The sequence below is a fragment of the Haliotis rufescens genome, unplaced genomic scaffold (assembly GCF_023055435.1).
Source record: "Haliotis rufescens isolate VD_foot unplaced genomic scaffold, xgHalRufe1.0.p SCAF_1, whole genome shotgun sequence".
Taxonomy (NCBI): Eukaryota; Metazoa; Mollusca; class Gastropoda; order Lepetellida; family Haliotidae; genus Haliotis; species Haliotis rufescens.
Genome location: NW_025963779.1, coordinates 63980952 through 64005365, shown reverse-complemented (window position 1 = coordinate 64005365; position 24414 = coordinate 63980952). Strand labels below are relative to the sequence as shown.

General features: G+C 38.2%; 1 protein-coding gene across 1 annotated transcript; it reads left to right on the top strand.

Annotated features, from left to right (window-relative positions):
- The first annotated feature begins 13891 nt into the window (after window positions 1–13891).
- Window positions 13892–19537, top strand: LOC124142434. Its single transcript, XM_046510899.2, has 3 exons — window positions 13892–14172; window positions 15647–15841; window positions 17874–19537. Exons 1-3 carry the CDS (start codon window positions 13929–13931, stop codon window positions 18071–18073), a joined length of 639 nt encoding a protein of 212 aa, XP_046366855.2. The 5' UTR covers window positions 13892–13928; the 3' UTR covers window positions 18074–19537.
- The last annotated feature ends 4877 nt before the right edge of the window (window positions 19538–24414 follow it).

Here is a 24414-nt window from a genome sequence, read left to right as displayed (position 1 = left end):
ATTTCTCGCGAAATCGAAAATGCACGAACTGTCACGAACTGTAGTGGGTATAATACTGTGGCCGATTCTTGGACCTACCACTCCTTGGTCAATCGGACGTTTGGAAGCTGGAGAGTCTGTCCAAGATGTTGCCCGTCATTTCAACGTTAACATAACAACAATTTACCGTCCCCTGCATCGATACAATGCTCCACAGACCACAGATGACCTTCCTTGGAGCGGTCGTCCTAGGGTCACCACACCTCGACAAGATCGGCAGATTACCCGTCAACACCAGCGACATCCCTTCCTAACTGCAAGTGAAAGTGCTCGACAGACCATAGCACACATAATCGACACATTAGCCGGGACACTGGGATCCGACGTCTCCGTTCCAACAACCTCAGCTGTCGCCGACCAGCACGTCGTCCTGTTCTCCAACCACGGCATCGACAAGCACGACTTCAGTGGGCACAGGGTCATCACAATTGGCGTCATCGTGAGTGGAGGCTTGTCATCTTCTCTGATGAAAATTGCTTTTGTGTCTCCCATGCAGACGGAAGAGTCAGAATTTCGTTTCGCTGACAGAAACGTTGTGGAAAGGGATCCATGGGGTGGACCTAGCGCCATGATATGGGCAGGGATTGGACTTAATGCGAGACTTGGACCCATGTGCTTTCTGAATGTTGGTCAAGGTCGGGGACACAGCGTCTTTGCTCAGCGGTACATCGACCAAGTGACCAGACCCCACGTTGTTCCATTTTTTGCAAAACATCAACAACACATTTTCCAGCAGGACAACGCTCGTCCCCATGTTGCCAGAGCTACCATGGCCTTTCTGCAACAACACAACATCCGTGTTCTACCGTGGCCAGCCCTCAGCCCCGATCTGAACCCCATCGAGCACTTGTGGGATGAGGTTCAAAGGTGTCTGCACAATGTGCGCCCAGTCCCTACAACTGCCGATGAACTACGCACAGCTGCTCTGGATGTGTGCAGGAGGATCCCTAGGGCCTTCACAAATCGTCTCATCCACTCAATGTACAGGAGATGTGTGGCAGTGACCAATGCTAATGGTGGTCACACCAGGTATTGTCTGACATTTTGGGTATTGACCCGACACTGTGTAAACCCTTAACATTTGGAAAAACAATTATGTCATCTGCCTTTTAATCAATTAAATTGTCTTCAGTCAATTTTTTGTCAATCTTGCCCTATTAGAATTTCTTGTCTTTACTGTTGAAAATAAATAACATGTATACTGCATACTCGACCTGCGTTTCTTTTGCGTGTGAGTATATATTACGTCAGACGATCGGCTATTAACATTTTTTGTCAGACGGCCACTGACAACAGTCAATATAGTTCCAACTGAAACCTGTTTCCTAGACAGGGGCGCAACTACATATAGGCAAAATAACAATTGCCTTCACATATTGTTTCTACTTGCCTTTCACAACCATCCATCGTTTCTCCCGTTAGAGTAACTGCACTTTATTAAAGTGAAGCTAATCTAACACAAGTCTATGAAACGTCAAGTTTGCTGAGTGTCTGCCTAATAGTGTTATAACGTTAGGAAGTGAAGAGTTAGATGTACACACAATTCGGACACATTTCGGCCAAATCCAACTTCTTAAAGTAACGGAAAGGGCCCCAAGCCGCAAAAGTGGAACAGATATGGAAACTGATCCCGCCAGGCTGGTGTGTTCACTAAATTGTTTCGCAATTTATATTTCCAAAGTTGTCATAACTTGTAAAATACCTAAGCTTTGTCCCAGTAGAAACAGGTTTTCAGTATCTGAGACTATTTTTTTGATAATGATAACAATGATCCCAGAAGCTTTTCCACATCCCCGATGGTTTATTCTGACTCGATCGCCGATTGACAACAACGCCATGTTTGTTTGTAAACACTGAAAGTAGTATCTAACTGACCTTTCACATTTGCATCTTTATCCATATAGGACCCTAACGCACATCGTTTAAATCCTTTGGCTTTATCCTGCCAGGAAACCTTTACATTATATGATAAGTATATGTTTCTTAGTTGTGAGTTATTTACATCATTATGAGCATCGAATATATCACCTTCTGTCATCCGATACAAATGTAATCATACTAGTAAATTCAATGAAACCCACAATCGATTACAAATGCATTTGTTATTTCAAAGAGCAATGAAGTTAGTTGTCCGGATGTTCTCGTCAATAGATTTCAATTGCTTTGGTGTATTTTTCCCATGTCAGATTTTCTTGTACGCAAAGTTTTCTTTAGATTCAATAAAGAATAAAACAAATTGCTACTTACTTATTTGCAATTCTTCAGGTCGAAGATATCGCATGGTATAAAAAGCCCGGTAAGTGCACTGTGAAATCGAGCTGTAAATGTGTGACGTAATAGTATACTTTTTATTTTTATATAACTTCTTCATGGGTATATACATTAACAGATTCTTATACTAACTCTCATTTATAAACTGTTTACATAATTCCTTTACAGTCCCTTTCTGTATAAAGTGAATATTTCTTACACTAAAATTGTTGTATTGTTATTACACATACTTCATTAATTAAGTGGATCATTTACGTGACGACAAACGTGACGGCAAACGTGACGGCGGTGTTGTAGCACTAACCTACCTACCACGTGGACTACGAACACGATGTGCTATATACAATAATGGAAAAACTTGAACAAAGGCGTTCTCCCCCATATTCAACCCTAACACGTGCACACAGTAGACGCACCTGCTGAAGCTAGGGTCTAAACACACGGAACTGGTATAAGATGAAATAGTACAGGACGTTTGCGACAGAAACAGTTGTCATCAAAGTCCGATTATTATTATTTTTTTGAAAGTGAAACTTACTTTTAGGCATATCCTTTTGGGTGTATACAGGCAGGTATTTACACAACTCACATGTTGTTATGTCACTGTCAACTTGATGATTGATGTTGGTCGCATAATAGGCATTGATCATGAATGTTCATTACACAGTTGTTTCACTCGATTCACTATTGATTATAATGACAATGAACAGTCAACGGAAACATACATTCGAAATATTATTCTATGCTAGCACTGGAATCATTTGTAAGACAGTTGCCAATGTTTTTCGATATTTAATATTTGCATTTAAATAACAGAGACAAAAACCATTTCGTTAACTACATAATGACACCCGTCAATGATAATTTCCATAGTTACATGGTCACCAATGATAATGTCCATATGTATGCACAAACTGTAACACATTCAATAGAGTCTTTTTATCATATGTGTCCTTGGCATATTTTACTTGATAAACTATGTATCTAGTTAAGTACCTATTTTCCATATCCATATTGAGATTTGCTTTGATAACAATTGAGGCTCAAGGACTATTTTTCTACTCATACAATGTTCAAAGTGGTCAGTGGTCAAAGTTCTTAGTGACCACATATTTGTATTTTTTTTACATTTCTCAGTATAATTAAGTTCTGCCATTGTTTCCATATCCACAAATTCTATTTTAAATAATTCAATTTTACTTGTGAAAATTTAGTTTCACGACTCCATGGTCTAGTGGTAGATTGTCCGCCAGGAGAGTGGAAGGTCCGGGGTTCGATCCCCGGCCGCATCAAACCAAAAGACGTTAAAACATGGTACTTGTTGTTACCCTGCCTGGCGCTCGACATTAAGGGGCTAAAACAAGGACTGGTCTGCTCTGAGTGGGGTATTCATGTTAAACTGCGACATGGTATCTCAGTGGGCTAGCACTATACATCGGCATCAGTCCGGACTAGTACAAGCACACACACGTGCATGCAGTAGGAGTTGTAAGTAGTTCACGGGACTTCGCGAGACCTTACGTTATTTGGTACTTCCGGTGACAAACAACGTCTCGCGGCAAACGCGCCAGCAGTGTTACGTCGGACAGGGCCCGGCGAATCATATTCGGAACACGCTGGTGTAACTTAGGAAAACATGACATTGTCACAGTCATTAAAACACTCGAGTCAGGTAGCATGAATAGCAAGTGTTGGCTTGTCAAAGCAGTTGCAGTGTTGTCAAGACGTCCAATGGTCGATGTCAAACTGGCCGCTACCCATTCATTAATATTGAGGTACGTTTTCACTTTTCGCACACTTCTTATAAGCTGGTATAATTGTCAGTGTAAATAAGTCAATACTGATCGGTTAATCATCACACGTACAGTGATGATGGCGTTGAAATATGAACATGAACAGTCGTGCTGTGACTCGTTTCATTGAATTTGTTATTTATTGTCAAAAAGACAGAGGGTACTTGCAATTGTAATCTGCTCCCGGTTTATGCATCATACAATGTTATGGCAAATTTCCATTACATCTATCCTGAGCCTTTTCCAATAATAAATGTTCAGCACTGATAAGGAACGTCACAGAATTATATTTGTAGGGGAGATTACACAAACTATAGTCATAAGAAGGCCTATTATGTGCATGTTGGCAATGTAATTTGAAATTGTTGTGAATTTTTGTCAAAACTTGTAATATCAAGTCTTTGAAAGGCATTAAGAAGTGATACACATGAGGTAGAGAATATATGGATGTCAACTTATTAATTGTGAAGTTATAATAATAAAGAAGTTGACATCCATATATTCTCTTCCTTACTTGTAATATCACTGAGTAATAATGTTGTGCAAAGAGACTTATGGGGGGGGGGGGGGGGGGGGGGGGGCTGTGTTTATGAATGAGGATATGTGCCAATATCATAATGATAATGTTATGTGCACTGAAAAATCAGGTTTTATTCACACACAAAATATTAATCTAATTTGTAAATAATGATGATTAAGTGACCTCACTTAAAAATATTCTGTATGATGTGAATAGACTGGATCATTACAACCCCATTTAGCATTTGTTTAACATATTCAATTGAAGATACATTGCACATGCTTAATTAATTAATTATATCTTGATGTAGGCATTGTAAGAAATTGTTGGTATTTTAGAAGTATATATTATATGTTCTCATTAGTGTTATTTATCTTTTGCAGTTGGACCAGATTTCCGCGTTTGAGGGGAGAAAGATTTCCTAATGATACTGACGAGTAGATCCATATGTATCACCAGAATTACCTTTGATGCCAAGCATAACTGCTCCTCAAGAGCATCTCGGACTGTAACAGATCTTCAGATTTCTTGGCATTACATTGCCTATCAAAGAGTGAGTGAGTGAGTGAGTGAGTATGGTTTTACGCCGCTTTTAGCAATATTCCAGAAATATCACGGCGGGGGACACCGTAAATGGGCTTGCCACGTTGTACCCATGTCGGGAATCGAACCCGGGTCTTCGGCGTGACGAGCGAACGCTTTAACCACTAGGCTACCCGACCGCCCCGCCTATCAAAGAACAACTCTTGTTATACAGTTGTTAACATATTAAAGTCCTATCTGAAGTACTTGTTCTGTAATGATGTCTGTGACAATCAGAATACACTTGCTGGAATACGACCTGATTGTCATCAACGTGGTGTTGCATAAAGTCCAGTGGGAATCCAGATACTGACACCTGTCAGTGCAGGCTGTAGGAAATATTCCAGTTCACACTGGCACAGTTATTTGTTCAGGCTTAGCATTTGGGAATATTTTCCATTAATATTTAATATTTTGAGAGTTATCATGACTTTGGAAAAAAATTACTGAATAAATCTGAAGCTAATTTATGTTTTTTTGTCTGGGGTAATGCCATACAAAAGAAAGTTTTTTAAAAATATTTCTTGTATCAGCCTTGATACTGAATTGATATTGAATATAATATCATAACAATGCACATTGAATGTATGATAACAGATTTTCAGTTTATGGGTCAAAAGTTTCCTAGAAAATAAAACAGATGCTTACCGATGAGAACTTAACCTAAGCAATGGCATAGCAGTTGTAGCTTTATGAAATTAATTCTTTGTTGACATATCAACATGTCTTGCTTTAAATTTGCATCCCTGTTTTAGAGTTCAGCATGCAAATACACTGATTCAAAGGACAATAGCCAATAAACATATACAACATATATTCATTGGTTTGGAAGATCCGGGGTAGAATAGATCTTCAGCAACCCATGCATGCCGTAAATGGCGTCTATGCTTGTCCTAAGAGGAGACTTAACGGGATCGGGTGGTCAGGCTCGCTGACTTGGTTGATGCATGTCATCGTATCCCAAATGCGTGGATCGATGGGCAAGATATCAATCACTGGATTGTCTGGTCCAGACTCGATTATTTACAGACTTCCGTCATATAGCTGGAGTGCGGCGTTAAATAACAAATAAACAAACACAATTTTCTTGGAGGCAACATTTCGTGAAATATCTCTTAATCGCTATTGTTTAATCTTTTACCACGCCCGACTGAATAAATATACACACACACACATGTTTATACGTAAATACGTAAATCTTGTTTGTAGTATTGTTTCAAATCGCATTACTTTAACTGTTTGCGCACATAAAATTTAACGCCGTTTCATATGTTGACTAATAGCATTGTGACATGCAGTTCATTCCGAAATAATTTTGCAGAAATTATTGTAAATACTTCCTACACGAAGATGTAGTGGAAGAAACATCTGTACACAAGTTGCTCTTCGAGGATATCAGTTTCATTCTTTACAGTGATAGCTGGTGTTACACTACAACCTGATATTGTCTTGGGGTGTATGGTCTTCATTGTCAACAAATGTGATGTATCTATTAGGGCCTGTGTCACCGGGTCCTAAAACTAGTCTAGTGACAACCTGGTGACCGCACCGGTCCCCCGCTTTAACTTTCTGGCGATCGTCTTGTACAGTGTCTCTGACTCTTTGTTAAAGAATCAGTGACCCGACTGTTTCATTTTCTTGTGATTTAATAGCACACTCTTTCCATGTATGGACTTGATGTATATTATCTCATATTTGTTTTCTACCTTAATCATGTATTGAAAATGTTTTAATGATTTTCATTAGACGCCAAAGAGCGAAATTACCAAGTACGTTCAGATATTTGTGATGTATTTTCTATGGCTTTTCCCTCGTCCATAACTGGACATTTAGCTTGTTTTAAATCGTTATTGATACCGTTGGATAGCTCTGATAGCTCTGATTGTATTAAGCTTAACTTAGTAGTTAGGGTTTGCAATCTAGTAATTTTTTTCTAGTAATCCGTGGATAACCAACCTTCCCCTGATTGTATAATTTTAGTATTTCGTTGCTCAGCCAAAGTGGCTGAGTCTTTATTCTATTAGACTACTTTGATATTCTGAAGTTCTTGTCTATTTTACTGTCAAAGGGACTTATTTAAGGTATAGATCCTCTGTGTTTATTTCCCGTTGATGAACCCAGGCGAGGTTATTCACTCATTAGAGTGTTGAGTTAACTAACTCCGGTGTTAATTGGTCACAGCCGACCTAATTGGCTGTCTACGCATCAATTTATTACTGAAATACAGTTGCTCAGCTGGGGCGCTTGTGTATTTTCCCTGATTTATTTAATCAGAGATCATTATCAGTATTGACTGTTTTTTATCTTTTCTTTCATCTATTGGTACTGTAAACTGCTTGTAATAAACCTGTGAAACTTTTACAACGTTTACGTTATCACTTTATTTTTGTTTAATGACACCCCTGATCATTGGATCACAGTTTCGTGACAGCCTGATTACCTTGTAAATTATAGTGACTTGATCATCCTACTTCATAGGACAAGCATTTAAACAGTACATTCACCGCTAAATGAGATAGAATAGTGACCGATGTTTTTTTCTGGCCATACTGAGGGCAGTGTTTTCACAGCAAGAATATTCCTTCCAGCACATGTATCACATTGATTTGAAGGTTGCATAATCTACTGACCTCCTTTTGTTGATGTTAGACTCTCTGCATGACAAAGGCTAATGTTGCCATTTCATCAGAATCAGTGAAACCTGGCCATAAGTGCAACCACAAATAAAGGTCCAGCAATATGTCATTATATTTACAATATGTTTTATCAGTTATTCCCAGAACTTAGAGTACATAAAACAACCTTGATAGACCATGTTTTCACAGGAGACACCTAGTGGAACCAGACTGTTTGTACAAACTTACACAGAAGGAGTGAACGATCGCGTTTGTGGCCGTGATGATTTTCTTTTACTTTGAATAGACAATGTTGAGACGAAAACTGTTTGAGCACATACACGATTATCAATATGAAGAACGTGCCTGTCTATTTGACATGAAAACAGACAAACGTGTATCCATGGTGGTTCGTACTTTTGAACTCCTGACTGTGATAACCTATTCAAATTGTCCTTTTCATTGCCACTGGCAACCTCTACATCAACAATGTTTTGAATCAGTTTGTGTTGAAGAAAACCTTGATAAAATTATACCAGTATTGTCAAGTCCGAAATAGTTACCAAACCGAGATTGTGTATTCATCTCCTGTAAACGCTGATGACTGGAACAGGAAAATGATTGAAATATCTTAAATGGCACAAATGCGTGAATGCTTTTAGTTTTTTAAATGTCTCAACAGACTATATCTATCGTAGGCACAGAGGTGATCGGACCCAATATCCTGACTATGTCGATGATTTGCACAAATTATTTTTGATCTCAAGAGTTATCACAGCTGTGTTAAACTCAACTGTTGAAAGCACAACTGAATACTTCAATATATTTCAGGCTGTTAAAATGACAGGAGACAAAATTGGTTCAGAGCTATCCAGAACGATTCGTTCAAGTATGATCATTGCCATCTGGTGTAGTTGCCACTTCTGTTGGCTTCACGGACGGTCGGCTTGGCAAGATACTATTCTTAATGACGTTGTTAGTGGATGTTCAGGGTGTAAGGAATGCATTGTTGTTTGCCTTGTACCATCGACTTATGATAGCACATTGAAACTAAATTTGTGAAAGTGTTTGCACGGAATATCTATGAAACAGATGACCCTGCTTTATTCATGTTCGGGGAATCAAAGCATTGTGTGTTACTGCATCATTCACATGTAAGCGAGAGACAGTACTTGCAAGGCTCTTGTGTGCCAGGCCTATTTGTAATGCATCAAACACGTCTGCCAAGATGAAAATGCCAGACCACATTGTGCCCTTGCGTCACCGATTATCTCCAATGAAAAGGCATACGGAAATTAGACTGGCTTAGTCCTCTGACATGTCCCCAATAGAGCATCTGCGGGATGTTGTCGGGCGGAGAAAGTTCGTGAAAGGCATTATAACGTATCTCAACATCGTCCTTAAGTTTGGAAATGTACCTCGCCTGCTTGTCCTTGGCCCCGGCGATTGTGGCCTGGACTTCTTTAGGCGACCTTGGCCTTGCTGTCTCCCTTGGCTTTGAGATCTGCCCTGACTGATGTTGGTTGTTCTTCGTCCTCGGAAGTTTGTGTTTCTTCTGAATGCACAGTTCTGTGTTCAAGGACCTCTGCTCCAGTGTGAACTTGCGCGAGTTATTTTCACAGAATGCGGTTCCCATCAGTTCTTGGATTTTTATAAGTAAGGATTTTCTACTTTTGAGTTGACTTTTAAGGCAGAGTTTGTATGCCATTTCTTGATTCTCAAGTCGCTTGTTAGAGATTTCCCTTCAATCTGGCATACTCTGTCCCATTCAACAAATCAAGATTTTTCCCCTCTGTAGTTTTCACAAGTATTTCAATGATATCTGCATCCATTTGTTTGAATTATAGTTAATGGGACTCAGTAGTAAATGTTCAATTTCAGTTTTCATGGAGAATCTGATTATTATTATTATAATAAGTGCAAAATGAACAGGCAAACTTTATTGCACCCTTAGTGAACACACCAACGTGGTAAGCTAAACATTAAAGCCTAAATATTATATGAACGTTATGTAATCAAACAGTTCACAAAAAGATTCCAAGGCAGATATTTGAGTTGTTCGTTAAAGTAAGCCTTACACACGTTCGTGTTCATTTGCATTTGACGCACAGCGTTTCGTTCATAATATTTCTTCGTCACATGATCCACTGTCATAATCTTACAAACAAGCAAAGGCTTTATCTTCCCTTTGGCCACTTGCAATTAAATATTCCTTGCTTATGTACTGAGCATCATTTGTCCAACTTAGCGAGCTGTGACGTTATTTGCATACTCTGCAGGGATACCGAACGCCTGACGAGACGGAATTATTTAATTGCCCTTATATTTCCAATGTATTTAATTAGGTTTGATTGAACATAGATGCCTGTACATATGGTCATGAAAGGAAACAAAATGACACATAAATAATTGATTCGGCTTGTATTTCTATCTAAAAAAGGCCAAACGTGCGTACCATCTATGAAATTGTACAATTTCATAACAATTTCCGTACCAGTAAATTTCTAACGTCTGAAAAAATATTTGAAATTGTAAACTGTCCACACATTCCAAAAGCAGGCATACATGTAAATATAGCCAAATGATTTGGAATCCTTGAAAATGTGTGCATTTACATGAATACCAACGCTATTCCAAATAGGAAATGGGCGTTTTGTGTCGTGAGCCAGGGTGGGAGAACATGGCTTTTATAAAAACTGACTTTCATGAGAAAGTATACGGATCAGTTTTTCAAAATTGCAAAAAAACAAACACAAATCACAAACTTTGATGAAAATGTTGTGTTACGAAAGTATAAATAAACTGAAAAACACACCATTGACCACCAAGTGTCAACATCACAGATCCCACTCCAGCACGAGGGATAAAATGGGCGATTTCACAGGTTACACCCAGGACATATGCGTTACCATGATCATTACTGTCACTAATGTGTATGTCTCCATGTGCAAACATGCACACGACGTCCGACAGCGATCGTTAGGCCTCTAATGACGTCTTCAGAAATCACCCTCCATTCCTCTCTCAGTGCGTGTACCATCTGATTTCTGTTCATTGGAGGATTGGGATTGCGTCGAATGTTTTGATGAGTATGATCCCAAAGATGTACTGTTGGTGACATGGCAAAACATTGACCTTGTTCTTAGCCAGAAACTGTACAACACAAGCTGTGTGAGGTCTTGCATTGACCTGTTGAAACAAGATCCGGTGGTTGCCCTGCAAGAACGGTAACATGACCGAACATGATTGAACACGGGGTCAGTTCACCACAGTGCATTACAATACATCACAGTAAACCATAACACACAACAATACCCTGCAGTTCACCATAGTGCATTACAATACATCACAGTAAACCATAACACACCACAATACACTACAGTTCACCACAGTGCATTACATCACACCACAGTAAACCATAACACACCACAGTACACTACAGTTCACCACAGTGCATTACATCACACCACAGTAAACCATAACACACCACAGTACACTACAGTTCACCACAGTGCATTACATCACACCACAGTAAACCATAACACACCACAGTGCACTACAGTTCACCACAGTGCATTACATCACACCACAGTAAACCATAACACACCACAGTACACTACAGTTCACCACAGTGCATTACATCACACCACAGTAAACCATAACACACCACAATACCCTACAGTTCACCACAGTGCATTACAATACATCACAGTAAACCATAATACACCACAATACCCTACAGTTTACCACAGTGCATTACAATACTTCATGGTAGACCATAACACACGGTCGGTCAAGTTATTTAAGCTGGCTTTAATACCCTTTGTTTATTTAGCATATTAATTTTTTTCAAAATAATTCGGGGACAGTTTTTATTTGGATAAAATCCCAGGCCTCACCCTTCCACAGAATATCAGGTAGTCAGTCCCTCAGTGTTAATAAATTCTTAAACTTCACTTTGGTGTATCGTTGCCAATACACACCTTCGGTGTGTCTGTTTATATTGTTTTTCACTGACACGAGTGTGGACTTGTGCGTAGGCTATTAATCACCTTAATCACCAATTACGAGTCGTTTCTCTTCGGGTGAAGCGTTGCCCGTTTGTTCACCACGGCGACAACCCTAAGATAATGATGTGTAAATGACGAATCTGCTGTTAATATATCATTAGGATTGTTGGCTTGCCGTCTTCTTTGTTCTGCTTGTGAGGCAGGATGAATTTAATAAACAACTACGGTCTTGTGGTTCATGAAGGTCTGATACACCCTATTCCAAGTTTCGAACTTATTATTCATATGTATATGTAGAATATGTATATAATATTCATAAGTGTTCAACAACCTTGGTTTTGTATTTCTAAATGAAAAACTTCAGTGCTGAACAAGTGCGTTGGAAATGTCTATTGAACTTTCTGGGAGAAGCGTTTATTTAAAACCATTGTAACTATTGGAATAAATTGTAATCATTAAACGCACCTTAAAAAGGCCGAAGTTACCTACAAAATCATTAGCGTTGACAAGACAACGAAGGTATATTATATGGCTCAACAAATCCACGCCGGATAAATTTCTTGATAAAAGTTAAATGTGACGGATAAACGCAACGACAACGTGTTTCGATTCAAATAGAAAGTATCTTTCATACCATAACCTGCTACACCATCATCTGCCGTATCGGAAATTCACCAGTTTGTAAGTAATATTATAGAGATGCACTTTGTACATTATTGCGCATGACTTTCACTTGAAATACAGTTTTTGTACATAAAGCACCAGATGTAATGTATGCTCAATAATATAGAAATAGGTATTGGAATTATACAGAGATTGAACAGAGGTAATAACATGTTCTGCTGTATTAACTATACCCTTCTTGCTAGAAGTAACGTGAGCAGTTATGTTGTACGTATAGAAAGTTTCTGTTTCAATGGCTTATCTGAATACCATGCACGAGTTCTGTACGAAAAATGTCAGAGAGCAAGGTGGATAAAAAAATGGAATCTGCTGATTGCTTTTGTTAATATTGTTGGGTTGGAAGTATGAATGCATACAGTATCTATATTTTAACATGGACTCACATCAAGCGGTCGTTTGTCCGTCCTGGCTACATGAAGCAATGATAGTTTTGCTCCTTCTCTCCTGAACATACTCTCGTGTCACTAGATTTCGTGGTTCATTGATGGCTTGATTGTCTGGTTTGTTTTCAGACTGATGTCGCATGGCAGGAGTACTGCTGTGCTGCGTCAGGCGAAAACCTGGTCTCATCACTGATTTGCAGTGGTCGACTCCATTCATATAATGTCCACAACTATTTGCCCTTTGCGCGAAGTGGAATCGGTCTCGGTAGAAAATCTAGTCCGGTTATTCTCTTGCATTGCCAATTCATATATCTAGAAATGTGTCACTGTCATCGACAACATATGCTAAAGCAGTGTATGCTAAATACGTACTTAATTTTAGGGTTGTCCTTTGGCTTCCAAGTGCATTATGACATATGAAAGAAACTGAGACCAAACAAAATGAAATATAATACAATGTCAGGTGTCAAGTGTGGGCTTCATATGACCTCTGGAGACCATAACTAAAATGTGGAGAAAAGCAAATAACTTTTTTAACTTCTATTTATTACAACGCTCCACATATATGGGATTTGTGTTGGTTAGTATGAACGTTAAGGTGCATAATGGATTAGAATATATGTCAATATAATCAGGTGGAAACTGCTAACGTTTGTCAACATGGTTTATTGAGCCTAGCCTTTAGTATATGGTGGAAGAACAGTGCCAACACGGCACAAGGCTGACTTAAGACATACATAAGCTACCTTAGTTTAGTTTCTCGTTTTGTATTAATGGGTAACAGGAGGTTAAAAGAACAGGAAATAGAACATTGGTAATTGAGTCCATTCTTTTTGCATGGAAGAGATAATTATATAAAAAGTCATAATTGCTTTTTATATTGAATGATTCGCAAAACCCTAGCCTATAGCGAGCAGTTTTCAGAAAGAATGGAATGTGTTTAAAAAAAATACATATCCTGTTATGAGCTAAGATATTTCCCCTGAAACTCAAAGCCTGCCACGTTTCTTCATACAGCCTGAGATTGCTCCATGGCGCTCGTAAAACTTCAGCTACACCTCTCTCTGCTGCACTTCCTCCCCTCGGACATAGCCCCGCCAGGAAGTGTTGAGAATGTGCTTGACTGCTTCAACTCTTGTCTGAAAAACCAGGAGTGTGTCTCCCTGATTTACGACAGATACAACAAACAGTGCTACGCCTACCCAGGGAGGCTTGAGGTTCCCTTCTGGGGAACTGACCTCAATACCGACCTCGGCATCTACAATACCAACAGAGGTAAGTGAACCTGTCTGGTCTTAGCAATAATAAGTTTAAACAGCTTCGTGGCTTGCCTTAGACCAAATCATGTCTCAAATGCCATCAGAAAGCTCAAAATAAACACGCCTTTCACACGAAAACCGTGTGTGTGAATGCATCGATCTACCGATAACCTACGTTTCGACGCATAGCACAATGGCTATCGATAACAAATTAGCGTTGTTGATCTCAGCAATTACTGGATGATTTCGTCATTCACTGGTATACTGCACATGCACTTGGTCGTACCAGATTATCAAACACGATGGAATCTATTTCAGAACAATTCAGTAAAACAAAGAGATAGTCATTCTGAATATGTGAGACTGTAACTGGGGAGCTGGTGCAAACAAACTGGCATATATAGTTTCATAAACATTGAAATACATCAGTTCAGAGTATTCTTACTATTTCTACAATGGAACATTTGAATTTTATAATGAACGACTTTGTTGAATACAGGCAGAACATATATACAAAAGGATGGGTTGTCGAGCTGAATTAAGGAACATCGATACTAGCCATTTATCAAAGGTTGTTTCTGTATATGCTCAAACATTGTTTTTCAACATCATCATTGCTTACTCGCATACACAACCGGCATCGCAAGTGCGTACCTTAGCAACTTCCTAAGTCAAGGTGAAGTGGACACCCCAAACTAAATTTAGCAAGCACAACACAACACTATCTCCAAATCGCAACGCAGAAGATCTGAAGTCACCGTCAGCTTTTGAAAAATGGAAAATTCCAAACTCTCTATCGTCGTGAAAAAAATCTCTCACGTGTATTACGCCCGAAATGTATTGCGACGCATTACTGAACACAAATCCTGAGCGCCTGGCCTGTTTTATACGTTAACACGTGTTGTGTATATGTGGTCTTATCTCATGGACACGATCTGAAGGTAGCAGAGCAAAACACAGTGTTGTTTATGTATAATATAAAAGATTTGAAGGCGACAGGAATAATTATACATTGAATTTGAAACTGAATGGTATTATGTTTAAGCGATATATTCTGTATATTTATTTGCATGTAGGATCATTTATACAATGACAAAGCGTACTGATACAGGGAATATGTACCTTTCCCTCATATTATGAACTAAACATATAAACACACTCGGAAGGGTAATGTATATTTTAGAATCATTTCCTTTTAGAACTTGGAAAACAAAGTCTTATACTATGACTATTGTCATAATAATAATCTATTGCGTATCATATCTGATATTGGTGTAAATGACTTTCAGCAGTCTGTCCTTAAACATTCGTACAATGAATATATGTAAATATTGTTTCGGAAGATTGTGACACTTAATGTTTCCTTGTGGAAAAAAGACGAGAGCATGACTGGTACATGATTAATATCACATGCTTCGTTTGAGCAACATTTCCAGTTTGACGTTACCATTTCGAGTTGCCGTAGCTGTAATAGAGAATTTATATTTCAGATGGATATGGCTGTCCAAGTCATCGTGGATATGATTATAATTCCACGGTGAATGTGTGTTTCAAAATACACGGTAACGCTAAACTGAGCAACATTAAAGCTGCCAGGATCTGTAACTCCGAGGGTGGCCATCTTATCAGAATCACGTCAAGTGCGAAGGATGAATTTGTGTCTGCCGTTTGGCCACAGAACCCCAGTAAGCAGTCACATAAAACGTCAACAACTGTCTCCCTATTATGTTGTCAGAAGTGCTAGTCCAGTGCCTAGATTTTCCAATGTTTTTCCATCCTGCTATTTCACATCATCTGATATTGATATCATAAATTCCAATATCATTATGTATACAATTTACATATTTGTCACTTGCTGCACGATGAATTGATGAGTCAAAGTCGATATTATCTGTTACCATATGCTGAATGTGATGAATAATTATCAATCAACTTAATGCATAAATAAAAGGTTTAATTGAAGTCCCATATTAGCTCATTCAGCCATGATAAATCCAATTTGTCTTAACACTAAACTATATATGAATACATTTGTACAAGGGAGATTCGTAATTTGTGTGTAGGGAGTACGATACACAACGGATTTGATGATTGTTTTATCGTCTCCTTTCTCTCTCCCCAACGATTCTGTCTGCATCCCATGTAGAAGAAACCAGAAAAAGTCTTGCCCCACCGGTGGCGTTCAACTTCTTGGAAGAAAGCGCATGCTCGATTGTACGATAAAAGATGTAGAACGTAGACACCAAACACTGAAGCTGACCGAATAGTTTAATAACCTGTCATGAAATATGATTTGATAATTTATAATTTCAATGTGTGTATTTTTGTCACTTACTGACCAAGAAAGTAGATGGCCTATGATGATAGTAGCTGTATTATCAAATACTGGCTTTTGTTTTGAAGTTGCGAAACCAAGAAATCGGTATGCTAATAACTAAATTGTGAAATCTGTAAATGAACAAATCAAATCAATAAATAATGAATTATTTATATTTAAACACAGTTTTAGGTTTAGAATAAATACGTAATACAAAGGGTGAAATAAGTAGCAGCAGCAATAAGTAACATGCCCTAGAATGAATGTTAGTGCACCTATGGATGTTCCGAATATTGTCATGTTGCACGCCTTGAACGAGACCTGTTTCCGTTGTGGAATCCAGAATAGTGTTAGACGCTGGCAAGTTCTCGGTGTTCTGAATAGATACCCAAACAGCACTCTGCAAATGGATTAGAAGCAAGGTCAGGTAAAAGAAGGCCTCGATTCGCCTTCTGTTGGATCTTAAATTGAGCATATATGGAATATTATCCACATGTCTACCATGAAACAATTTGAAAGCTTTATTGAGACCTTGAGTGAGTGAGTGAGTTGGGTTTAACGCCGCTTTTAACAGTAATCCAGTTATATCACGGCGTGTCAGCTAAATGTGGGAGGAAAGCCCGAAGTGATGCAGGACTCAGACGTTTACCACTTCGGTGAAACCCACGAGCACATGTATGGTGCTGACAAACCTAGAAACATAATCGGGGCGAATCGGGATTCGAACCCAAAATCATAGGTTTCTGGCGTGTCAAAGGGACGCAACTATGTACAGCAAATAGCGGCTCCTAAGACGACTATGCCACCCGTGCCCCAATTAAGGCATTGAATACTGTACCCATCTCAAGATGTATAATGCTCTTTAAGATCTTCGTTCGTAATATACGTTTGGTATCTAAATACACAAATGTGTCCAATTGACTATGGAGGCCTCGAATCTGCAATTGTATCTACTGCTCTTGCTCGTTCGTTGTTTACTTGTCAGTATCATGAGGATTGGATTGAAACTCCTATCGTACTAACTCGTATGTTAACCCGACAAACGACACACCCTGGCCAGAAAAAAATAAACGTCGTGTAAACATTTACCAGGTAGAGTTAAAGACGGAAAATAGCGTTACAGTCTTTACATTTTCGTCCCGTATAAAATGACCTGTGAAATCACGAATGTTCAAACTTTGAATCAAGACGTCTATAGTCTTTCAGCGATATTCTGTATGGCCTTGTTAGAGTTGAGTGCCCATATATGTAAGCGTTTTGAGAAAAGGTGGCGCATTTTCTTGCTTTTGTGCATCAGCAGAAAACAGATAAAAGATGATGGAAATTGATTGTTAAGTATAAGATGTCACATTATATTGGAGAAAGCTAAAATAAACGACAAAATTTACTCATAATTTCAGTTCTCATCGATGGCAGGTGCACTGTGGACGGCGGCTGGAAGTACTCGACTGGAGATAATTTTACCTACTTCAGATGGAACATAAATAAACCTAGCGCTAACTGTCCTACTTCGAGGGAGTGTCTGGAAACAGCTGTGTCTGGGTTCAACGACATCGCCTGTTGGTATGACCGCCCATTCATATGCGAATTCGATATATAAGCCGCGCAACGCAAAAGATATAGAATGTGTTTTTGGATGGTAAATATCCTTTATTAGGAATAAACATTGTATTTAGAGAGACCTTTCGAGCTAAATACATTGATATAAACGCGGCTTTAATCCCAACTCACTCACTCACTACTTGTTTGTAATGCTTCAGGTTGAAGATAATAAATGTTTTTTAAAGTGCACTGTGAAATTTGTCTGTGGATGTGTTTAAAGTGTTGCCGTGATAGTATACTCTACACCTTCAAATGTAAAGGTGAAAGTTCTGTTTTAATTCGTGTGCTAAATAATTTATAAACATAACTTCTTTGTAGACCCATTCTGCATTAAATGCACATTTCTAACGTTGAAAATTGTAATATCGTCATTACACATACTTCATTAGATCAGTGAATCATGTTCACTTTTCGTATTTTATGTTGATGATGTCACTTACCTAAACATACTGTCCACGCATTCAAGAACTCTAACCTGAATTTTGGCAACTGTTTGAGTTAACAGCATAGGTAGGATCAGCAAACTATATCCTGTCTTGAATAGAAATATTTAGAGAATATTCATCGTCTTTATCATAGGATTATGTGAGATATGGCTGCACAGAGCTGCAGGCTGCAGTGATTTTGTATCTGCAGCCCATAAACTGTTCCATAGTTTATACGATAAGTAAACGCAGATGGAGTAAGAGGCAGCTGAACGGCAGCTGTGTCGGATAAGGAGAGGGTCCGAGCACAGCTGTGTCTGGGTTCAACGCCATCAACTGTGACAATCATACGCCAATTCAATATAAAAAGCCGTGCACAGCTAACTTTTTGTATTGTATGTAATTGTTAATTATCCAGATCAGTCTGATGAGTGTATCCATCACTACCCGTCATCCGATACCAATATAATCACACAAGGAAATTCAAGTGATGAATTAACTCACAAAACGATGGGCCACATCTGTCACTCCTTTATCAAAAACAACTAAACTTTTGTGTGTGTACTGGCATCAGCAGTGACGTTAAATGTCAGTCGTTACAATGATAAACAGCACATTATTTGTATAATTTTGTAAATATAAGAGAGAAAACCCTTCCAATAATCATAAGAAAGCGACGGGAATGTAAATATTTACAGTAAACGTAAACAGTTTGTTAAGCATCGATCCACGCAGTTGGGATCGATGACATGCATCAGTCGCCTTTTACGGCAAGCATGGGTTCCTGAAGACCTGTTCTGCCCGGACCTTCGTATGTTGTTACATTTTGATTACTGTCCAAGGGAACATTTCTGTTTTGGGGCAAACATGCATAAACAAAAGACTTTATCCATTAAAATGTATTTTCTATTTCGTTGAAGGGACTGATGTACTCGTCTTTAGCTTACCCTAATTTTGATGTCCGTTTTCCCATGTTAGAGTTCCTTATTTCGTGTATTCATATTCTCTTTTGATTCAATAAAGTTTGATAAACTGTTCTACTTATGTATTTGTAATTCTTCAGGTTGAAGATACACATAGTATAAACAGCGTGGTAAGTTCCGTGTGAAACCTAGTTTCTGTGTAAAGATTTAAAACTATGCAGTAACAGTGTTCTTTACACCTTGAAATGTGGGGTATGTTTAAATTCAGTATATTTATATAAAATCATCATAGGTATATGCGTTTCCAGATTCGTATAATGAATAATTTATAAAAATTACTCTTATAAGTTCTTATGTTGATAATGAAATACTGTTATTACGCCTATTTCATCAGTTCAGTGGATCATATTTTCGTATTATATTTTGTTTAAGATACAAGTCACGAATTTTGGAAAATTTTTGGAAAATTTTGGAAAAATAAATCATTTATAAACACCCATCCATCAACCCATCCTGCATCAAATGCAGAGTTCTTATGTTGAAAATGAAATATTGTTATTACGCCTATTACATTGGTTCAGTGGATCATGTTTTCCTATTATATTTTGTTGAGATAAAGATACCAGTCACGAATTTTGGCAACACTTGGAGTAATTTTACCAACTTATATTCTAACAACATAAGTAGGATCTGCGAACCATATCCCGTCATTCATAGAAAGATTTAAAGAATACAATATCTCGTCGTCCGTTTAGAGTTTTATGCACACGACAGCAGCTTGCATTGAATTCCTGTCGTCAACCCATGGATCGTTCCTTGATGAAGGTCAAAGCATGATGGCAGAAGTGTGTGGGGATCTTCTAATTCCAAAGATGTTACAAGAATGGTGTGACATTTACGTGTTTGTTTGCTGCTTGACAAGTATAACTGAAATGGTATTGGGACTGTACATACATGTGTATCCCAGAAGATTTAGCCTTTTGTCATGAGAAAAAGGGGTGAGTGAGTGAGTGAGTATGTTTTTACAGAAATGGGCTTCACACATTGTACCCATGTCGGGAATCGAACCCGGGTCTTCGGCGTGACGAGCGAACGCTTTAACCACTAGGCTACCCGACCGCCCCTGAGAAAAAGGAAGGATGACATGCTTTGATTATACATCACAAACAATGTGGTAGAATTGACAGGAATACATGAGTGGGAAACGTTTCTTTCAAAGCACACATCAGTTATCTTCACGATTCATCTATTATTCTCTTTTCAATTTTGAAACTTAAGACTTCCTGTTGTGTGTATAGGCAGACGGTTTGTGGTTGTCACAACAGATTGACGTTGGTCAATAGCTATTGATCAAGAATGTAGATTACACAATCCTGGACTCGGTTATGATTATTGTGCTATATCATGAAAAGGAGATTATAAATACTATTCTACGCAAGCACTTAAATCCATGGTGAGATGAATGCTCAAAATCAAGAGACAATTGTCATTTTGTCTACACACATGTATGTAATTTTAGCAGTTTAATAAACACGTGCATATTCATGATGCTTTGATGTTTGGTTACATCCTATTGCTATGCATATAACATATATTCCACGTATCAATACAAGGGTGTAATGTCGCCATGAAACGTTACCCACTTTTATATTACTTTGTCCAAATCCAAAACAATTTTAAATATAATTTTTAGCCATTGCAATCAGGACTAGTAGTTCTGATATATCATATCTTTCAATGTATTAATCTTTTTACCTCCCTGTGTATCTAATGGCTATGGCCCTTTTTTATCTGCATGTATATAATATTAGTTCCGTGTACGTTAATTACGTCAACATAAGTTGAAGAGTTTATACAATTTACAGTTTGGTCATACCTTTTGGAAATTGTCAGAAGCCATTGTCGGCCTTTTTAACGTGTCATTATTCCTAAAACTGTCCAAATGTCTTCATGGACGAGTTAACATTCTCAAGATAATGGCATATTCTCATGTTAACGTTTTACCTCAAGCACTGAAAATTGGTCCTTCAAGTCTTCTCTGGTTTATATTTTTAAAGATATGATTTAGTTTCGAGTAATATTTTTTTATTCATTTTTAATTTTTTACCCATCATTCGTGTGTAGGTAAGTCCCCATGGTCCCCAATGAGGTAGCCTAGCTTTGGTTACCGGTGGTCTCTAGCCCGTTTTGAAACAGTTGTAAAAAATATTATCATCCCCAAAAATGTTTGGTTAAATTTGGTTATAGATATAACTTTGTATTCATGTTCTCGTCACTTTATGGCTGAAATAGTGCCGATGTGACGTTAAATTTGAAGTCACTCGTTTGCAGTTTTGTGATAGATTTGTTTAAATTGATTATTTGAAGAAAGTCAAACAAGCTTATGTCATGGCCTGCTTTTTTTCGGCGTGCATCGTTGTCGTCGCCTGTAAACATCATCTCCTCAAACAGCACTCCACCAATTAAGCTGAAACTAAACACAGTTTTTCCCCATCAATGATAACACCTGAATGTGCTGACAAAGAAATATCCGAATTTAAAGCTAATATGTGCATAATCCAGTCACTGTCACACCATAAATTTACAACAAAAACTGATTTTGTACGTGTATTTGGTCAACATTTGACTTTGATTTGACCACACCGAAAGCTCATGCTTCTTATAGATGGTACTCATTTTCAAAATGTAATGAAATTTCGATATGTGTAGATAGTAGTGGGACTCCACACTTACGTTCCGTTTTTCGCGACATTTTGAATTTTAACCTTAATTTGACCTTTGCAGTTTGTACTTTGAGCAAGATTTAAAATTCGTTTAAATGCATTTCGTTGCAGTATAACCATCAATCATCAGAAACAATTGGACCAATAAGGATGAAACCTTTCAATAACGCCACCACATGTACAGCAACCATGCTATAAAAACTGTGGCCATTCCCCAGGTATTTGTGTTTCAGATGTATTGTTATTTTGTATATCTGCAGTAAGTAGCGTGGCTTAACCGTTTTGTGTGACATTATATATTCTGAACTTGATTTGACCCCTTTGCACTTCAACCATGATCCTAGATTCTAGGCTCTGTAAACATCTTCTCAGAAAACCTCACAGTCTAGTTCCCACCAGTGATGACACATCAATTCAAGGGGTTAAAATCCGATATAAATATGATTGCAACAGAAGCTAAAACGAAAACACAATGTATGGCCACTGCTTAGCCATATATGCTCTTACATTCTCTCAAAATGCATTGTTGGCTCTGAATGACGATTTTTCCACTTATCAATACAAGGGTGTAATATCGCCATAAAACGTTACCCACTTTTGTATTACTTTGTCCAAATCCAAAACAATTATTAATATAATCTTTAGCCATTGCCATCAGGATTAGTAGTTCTGATTTATTATATCTTTCAATGCATTAATCTGTTAACCTCCATGTGTATCTAATGGTTATGGCCCTTTTTGATCTGCATGATTAATATTAGCTCATGTACGTTAATTGCGTCGGAATAAGTTGAGTAGTTTATAGAATATACAGTTTGGTAATACCTTTTGGAAATTGTCAGAAGCCATTCTAGGTGTTTTTAACGTGTCATTATTCCTAAAACTGTCGAAATGTCTTCATGAAGGAGTTAACATTCTAAAGATAATGGCATATTCTCATGTTAACGTTTTACCTCAAGCAACGAAAATTGATCCTTCAAGTCTTCTCTGGTTCATTCTTTTTAATAATATGCTTTAGTTTCTAGTAATTTTGTTTTATTCATTTTTAATTTTTGACCCATCATTCGTTTGTAGGTCTCCTCTAATTCTCGATCAGGTTGGCAGTACAAATCAATATCAAATGTGACGTGGTATTATTATGATTTCGAAGTGTGGCACGGGCTGTGAGAGTTGCTGTCTGGAAACTTTATCGATGATGCGTCGTTCGAATCCATATGTCGTGTGGATGGGTTGTCCCCCGGGAAGAGTTGGAGGGGGCCAACTACGGGGACGGTCGGTGACGTAAATGTTCTGTTGATAACGTCCCAATTTATGCCATTGGGTGTTCCTGTGAAGGTTGAATTGAAGTGCGACGTCGTGGTGTGACGTAACGAATTCAAAACTTAATATTACTGTGGCTCGTCATCTGTCATTTTCACTTCAAGGTAAAATCTCACCAAACAGTCAAGGTGGATATTTGGCCTTTTATAGAGAACATGATGCATTTCCTCCCGAATATTCGTTATGTTTTCCAAAAGACATGCATATTATATGGTTTGCTGCGTTTCCTTTAGCTTTTTCAGAATTATTTTCTCTGTTTCAAATCCGAACATTCTTTTTGAAGGTTCTTCACAAACAGTATCCAGCGTGGTGAGTTGAGTATGTGCTGTGTGTACATGTAATACATTATGACAATCGACTGATTCTAAAAAAGGGTTCAAGTACAGCAACATGAAAGAATAGATAACAAAACAAAGGGCAAATAGTTAATATTGAATTGGGTCTATTTACTCCATGTATTCGCTTGGTAGATACACAAACCGAATTGACCAGGACTACTTCATTGCATTTAGAGAAGTTTCAATGTTGATTTTTACACCGTTATCAGGGTGGGCAACGCCATAACCCTTCATGTTGCAGAATTTATTGTAAATGCCTTTTACACGAAGATGTAGTGGTAGAAACATCTGTACACAAGTTGCTCTTCGGGGATATCAGTTTCATTCTTCACAGAGATAGCTGGTGTTTCTCTACAACCAAAGATTGTCTTGGTGTGTATGGTCTTCATTGTCAACATATGTGATGTATCTATTAGGGCCTGTGTCACCGGGTCCTAAAACTAGTCTAGTGACAACCTGGTGACCGCACCGGTCCCCCGCTTTAATTGTCCGGCGATCGTCGTCGTACAGTGTCATTACACTCTTAGATAATTAGTGAACCCATTATTTCATTCTCTTGTGATTTAATGACACACTCTTACCATGTATGTTATCTCATATATGTTTTCTA

Coding starts and splice junctions, on each gene's coding strand:
- LOC124142434 (XM_046510899.2), top strand. CDS start 13,929: ATGGCGCTCGTAAAACTTCAGCTACACCTCTCTCTGCTGCACTTCCTC. Junction 14,173..15,646: donor CATCTACAATACCAACAGAG/GTAAGTGAACCT, acceptor TTTATATTTCAG/ATGGATATGGCTGTCCAAGT. Junction 15,842..17,873: donor CGTTTGGCCACAGAACCCCA/GTAAGCAGTCAC, acceptor TCATAATTTCAG/TTCTCATCGATGGCAGGTGC.